Source organism: Aplysia californica, unplaced genomic scaffold (assembly GCF_000002075.1).
Source record: "Aplysia californica isolate F4 #8 unplaced genomic scaffold, AplCal3.0 scaffold00396, whole genome shotgun sequence".
Lineage (NCBI taxonomy): Eukaryota > Metazoa > Mollusca > Gastropoda > Aplysiida > Aplysiidae > Aplysia > Aplysia californica.
In genome coordinates, this window is record NW_004797666.1 from 180,697 (window position 1) to 186,696 (window position 6,000).

At 37.0% G+C, this 6,000-nt stretch overlaps 1 protein-coding gene across 1 annotated transcript in view; it reads left to right on the forward strand.

The window, feature by feature from the left end:
- LOC101863919 (probable ATP-dependent RNA helicase DHX35) overlaps positions 1-6,000 on the forward strand; it is a 44,712-nt gene that overhangs the window by 2,476 nt on the left and 36,236 nt on the right. Inside the window, exons 2-6 of the mRNA XM_005103916.3 lie at positions 1,782-1,860; positions 2,923-3,068; positions 3,496-3,588; positions 4,578-4,655; positions 5,479-5,583. Coding sequence (XP_005103973.1) covers positions 1,812-1,860; positions 2,923-3,068; positions 3,496-3,588; positions 4,578-4,655; positions 5,479-5,583 — 471 coding nt within the window. The 5' untranslated portion in view covers positions 1,782-1,811. The remainder of the gene's footprint in view (positions 1-1,781; positions 1,861-2,922; positions 3,069-3,495; positions 3,589-4,577; positions 4,656-5,478; positions 5,584-6,000) is intronic.

The window sequence follows — 6,000 nt, forward strand, 5'->3', positions numbered from 1 at the left end:
CTTCCATTTCCTTCCTCTCTTTCTCCTCCTCTGCACAGGTCCCTGAAGAATGGTTTTTTATAGGCCACACAAAAATCTTGTTACATGGCCATACCATTACAGTTACAGTTATCTTCGCTTCACAGTATACAGCAAGTCAAAATAATGGCTCATGTGTTGTTTTACTCTACTGCGCACTTCATCATTTGTGACGTGGTCAGTGTATGAAATGCCAAAGAGTCGTCTAAAGCATCTCATTTGGGGTGCTTGGGTCTTCCTCTGAAGCCTTTCCGTCAAGGTCCCTGATTCACAAGCATGTAGAAGGATGGAGATAACGAGGGCATAGAGTAGGCTAGTCTGAGTTTGGAATTGACTGAGATGTTTCTATCTGTCCATATTGGTCTTATTTTTATAAAAATCCCTGTTGTTTTTGCAATTGTTGCATGAGCTTCTGGCTTGGATCCTTCTTGTCTGATGATTGCACTGGTTGACTGTTTCAAGCTGTTGACCACTGACTGTAATTTTGGTTCTCATAGGTTCATCACTCTTTCTCATCATCCTTGTTTTCTTGGCAGTAATTTCCATGTCATATCTGGTTGATGTTTCATCCAGTTGTTTCACCAGTCTGGTGAGTTCTTCTTTATTTCCTGCCTGTCCGTCAATATCATTGGCAAACCTGAGGTTGGTGATTGTTCGTCCACCGATGCTGACTGTGCTTGTGTGATTTTCGAAGGCATCTTGATGTATACCAACGGTAGTGTGGAACCATTCTCATATTTTCCCTTGGGCGAGGACTGCACTGTGGCTTTGTTGTATAGCTGTCAGATCGACTCTATCAACTTTTTGCCGATGTTGTAGTTCTTCATTGTTGCCCATAGTGCATCGCGCCAGTTGCCCATAATGCATCATGCCACAGGTGATCGAAGTCCTTTTTGAAATCAAAGAACACGGAAGATGTCTTGCTGGTGTTCGCTGTATTTCTCACCCAGAACTCTGAGACTGAATATTTGTTTAGTTGTACTTCTTCCATACCTGAACCCGGCTTGCTCTTCGTCAATTATTTCTTCTGCCTGTGGTTTCAATCGGTTCAGTATAACTTTCAGCATCACTTTGCTTGTATGGCTTATCAGGCTAATAGTTCGATAAAATGGCAGATTGCCTTCTTGGGGAGAGTGATGATAAGAGATTGCATCCAGGGTGTGGGCCATTCACCCATCTTAAAGATTTTATTGCATAAGCTATTAGAATGGCCAAAAAGGGGGAGATGTTCATTTAAGGTGGCAATGGGTGTTTATTACAAGATTCGCACGTTATTTTATGGACATCTCTATTTTTAAGTAAGGCCTATGTCTGTGGGTGATTTTGACTGCAACGATGTTCCCACGCTTTTGAAGGGAAACAATGATTATTTAATTATATAGATACTTCGCCTCTAGTGTTGCCTTACACTTTTTCTTTTCAATCCAGTGATTATAGACCTTTTCGCCTCTCTTGGTATATTTTTAAACTGATTTTCAAATTTCAGACAGTATTGTTATCAACTCTGCTGTCTCTATCACATGAACAAATAGAATAATAATAAGAATAATAATTTTTTAAAGGATTATCTAGCTTCTACTACTTTTAGAGATGAAGAAAAGATATGTAGACAGAGGGAATACATTTTAGTCTTAAAGGTCTCAGATTAGTGTTTTCAAATACTTCACATTTTATGGCATTTTTCATATTTGTGATGGATTTCAGTACCAATGATGTAATGTTTAGCTTAAGTATGAAAGGAATTAACATTTACTCATCCACAGTTGAATTCGTCTTTTTATTACAAGTCATTCATGTCTGGAGATGCTTCCTCCAGTGGTGCCCCTAGGTTCTGGAAACCAGGTATGATATTTTGTTTATGCCTTTCTTTTTTCTGTTTCCAATACTTCTTCTAAGTTTGGCATAAAATTTGCCTTTTTTTTGTTACATTCTAACAGATCTTGGCAATACATTTTTGTGAACTGTGAATGGTTTCTTATTGATTTCATGTCTGGTGACACTATTCCAGGTTGTTGTGAGTTTACCTAGCCTTATTTTCAATGTGACTGTGAAGTCTACAGAAATGCCCTTTTGGTGTGTATTTTCAGAAAGAGTTAGTATAAAGACCGAGGTAGGAAGGTACAGTCGAACCTGCTCTTATGGCCACCTGTACAAACAACCACTTTCCATTCTCTCCCTTGCATATTTTTTACATTATAATGACCGTTTGTAAGACAGCCACCTTTCTTATAACGGCCACTTTTTTCTTTGACAATGAGTGGCTATATATTGTTTCAACTGTTTTTTATTCAGTGTTTAAGACTACTGACCAAAATCGCTTAAAGCATACACATTTTATAGAAGAGACTTTTGTGAAATAGCATACATCATAAATGACACAGATATCAGTAAGATTTAATACAGACCAAGGCTATGCATTGAAATGTTTGACAGTGGTAAATAATCTGTTGATAGGTCAGAAGCAAAGATATAGCTTGATTGACATTATTGTCCTCCCTCCTCCTTAGTTGTAAGTTTGCCCATAAGTTTTGTGTTTGATATTTTGCTTTTACTTATTTTTAAAAATATTTTTTTTGGGCTGCTTTTTGGTCTATGCCTCTTATTATTTTAGACTCGATTCTCTTGTCCATCTTGAAATTTCACTGCCCCAGTTACTTTTTCAGTCCCTATTTAATGCTGGTGCACAGTGTTGTATTCTCGCCAAATGCCAAATGGAATTATGTTGACATTCTTTTTACCTCTTTCCTTTGAAAGCACAATATAGTCTTGGTTGTTGCTCTTGAGAAAAAAAACCCACATTCTTTTTATTTGATCTCATGATTTCCCTTGCCTGTAGAATGGGGCGTGTTTAGTCTGTGTGTAGGTTAACCTGTATGTTACCAATTCTCCTCTTAATCTCTAAAGGCACAGCTGGGCCAGGGCTGACCAAGATATCAGAGGAGAGGACAACATCATCCGATCAGAGTGGTATTGGAAACGCAAGTGTAGCATACAATCCGCACAGAAATTTGTCAATAGAGCAACAGAGACAGAAACTTCCTGTGTTTCAGGTGAGGATAGAAAACAAAGAAATGATTACTTTGTGAGTCAAATGCACTGGTGCCAAAGTGTCTTTCTCTTAATGTTCTCTCAAATGTTCATGCACAGTCGACTTTTGTGAAGAATAATTTTTCATGCATCCCCACCCCTAAAGGGAACACTTTTGCAGAGGTTTTGGTTACAGAAGGTCAGCATGATAGGAATATGTGTGAGAAAGATTGAGGGTTCTTTTGAGAAGACGTAACCTGATGCTAAAAGGTGTGTGGTGTTGAGATAAGCTGTCTTATCGAAGAGGTGAGTTTTTTAACACCACAGGTGCACACTAGAAATATGTAATTATTTTAGTAAATGATGATCGTTTTTGGGAATAAATATGGATCGCCTTTGTCTCTCCAATTCTGAAGTCCAGTATTCCTGGTCTTGTTGTTTTTCTTTCAGTACCGGAACCATATATTGTACTTAGCTGAGAAATATCAGACCGTTGTTATCATTGGTGAGACTGGATGTGGCAAAAGTACTCAGATTCCACAGGTGAGTAACCTGGAAGAAATTCTTCCATAATTTTGTGTTTTGAAATTGAGTTTTGGTTCTTGGTCATGTTGTTATCAATCCAGTGGTTCTTGGTCATTAACAGTGACAATAGTGCAGCTTGGATGAGTTCCATATAAAATGTTTGATTGAACTATGGTAAAGATATATCACAACAACTTGTTTGTTTTATATAAAAAGGAGCTTTCTGATCTGTCTCTTGTTCTTCAACCTGGCTGAAGTAGGGAAGTTTGCTTGAATCATTCACATTGCAGAGAGGGTATTTTCAGAGAAAAAATAAAATGTTTAAGGTAAAGGTTACAGATAGATAGAATGTTTTCTGTTAAGGAGTATCTTGTATACTCATTGTGACTCCACAGTTAATTTTGCGATAATCCTGGTTTTATTTGTACGTTTTTATGTGACCCTGTATTTGTTTCTCCTCTCAGATTGTTGACATATTTCTTCTTTCAACTTGGCCCAGTCCTAATATTTGTGTCAAGACGTGGTGAAATCAGGCGCTAGTCAATTTTTAGGCATATGTGGAGTTATTGGTAATATCTTAAAGCTCATACCTTTGTCTATCTTTTGATAAAAAAAAAACAACAGATGTGGCCATCTTGAATAGAATTAAAGATATTTGTGTTTGAAGGAAGTGGGGGGTCGCTTGGTTTCAGAGGTACTTTAGCGAGAAAATGATCACCAAAGTTTGGTGACTTTCATAGCTTAAGAATTCTTGGAAACTGAAAATTTACATCTTTAGTGACTTTAGTTGCTGTTTTTCAGTAAAATCAACACATAAATGTTTTTTTCTAATGGACATAAAAGGTGTTGAGCTAAAAAAAAAAATTCGACAAAAATGGCCAAACTGGCAGAAAAATGCAAATATTTTTTATTTCATTATTTTGACGAGGGTCTGATATCACCACGATGCCTCACATTTCTGTACTTGCCCCACTTAAGGCACGACTGAGTTCTTTTTTCTGTTTCAGTATCTCCTTGAAGCTGGATGGGGAAATGAAGGACATGTCATTGGAGTCACACAGCCCCGGAGAGTTGCTGCTGTTACTGTGAGAGATAGTAGTTCTTGTTGTGTGGAGGATTAAAAAATCAAACAAATTTAAGTACTTGCATTGAAATAAATAAGTGCAGTGTCTGTTGCTGTTTATGAAAGAATTTGATTTGATATTTAATCAAGTGCTGACAATTTCTTCTGTCCTTCAGTATCCCTTGGAAATCAGCATAATACAACTCATTGTTTTGAAGCAGAAAATGTTATAATTACTTGTCTTCTCCATTTTCCCTTTTTTACACCCTTTTGTTTTTAACAGACCTCCGTCATCTTCTCTTTGAGAGTCTTATATGTTTTTGTTCTTGCTGCTTTTTTGTTTTTTCCTTTAACACAAACTCAACCACTTGAGAATATTGTAAGTTATCAGTGTTGCGCTCAATTATTATTAAAGCTGGTGAACGGATGATATTGTTGAAGATACTGACTTTAAGATCTTTTTGAAAAATTGATGCTGCCTGATCCAGTCACCCATTTTGGGGTTTTTCATTTGAAGGGGCTACACATTTTGGTTGTCATAGCTAGAAGGTCACAGAGCTTTTCCTCCGTGAGAAGTTTGAAAGATTTTTGCTCTAGCTTTAGAAATACTTCTATGTGTCACATCACATTTGTTCATAAACAGTATGAAAAAAAATAATGATGTTTTTTATTAGTATCGTACCAATAATTCTGATAACATTTTGGACCTTTGAAAATGCACCTGGAGATAAAGGATTCATTAATTTATGTACATCATACTGGAATGAAATGGGATATTTTTATTCCTTCTGAAAACTGTTGTTACAATAAAAGGACTGGTTAGTATGCCTCTATCTATGTCACAGGTTGCCACTCGCATCGCTGAGGAGAGGGGAGCCATTCTGGGGGATGAAGTGGGATATCTGATCCGTTTTGATAATTGCTGTGATGAGGAAAGAACAAAAATCAAGGTAAATCAACATTGCCTTTCCATTTGTGATGTGGATTCACTTTTGTTTGTTGAATAGTTCTTAAAAATAATACTAAAGTGTCTGAATGCATGTTAGTAGGCCTACTAATTTTTCAGATTGTCATAGAATGTTTTTTTTTCCAAAACTTCGTTTTGACTTTTCTTTAGAGTTTGTGGTTAAAATTAATGTGGACCTTCCCCCAATTCTGAAATGCCTATTTTTTAGCACGGTGTCATGGCGACCTAAATGTTCCCCTACAGAGTGGAGAGACCCGGAAAGTTTGTACCTTCAGAAATTTCTGAATTGGGGGCATAAGTTCACTTTGGCCTATTTAACAATGACAATGACAATCTTTATTCATCTCGCAGGGAGAAATTTGTCTTGGTCGTTAACAATGGCAGTAGACGTTACAAAAGT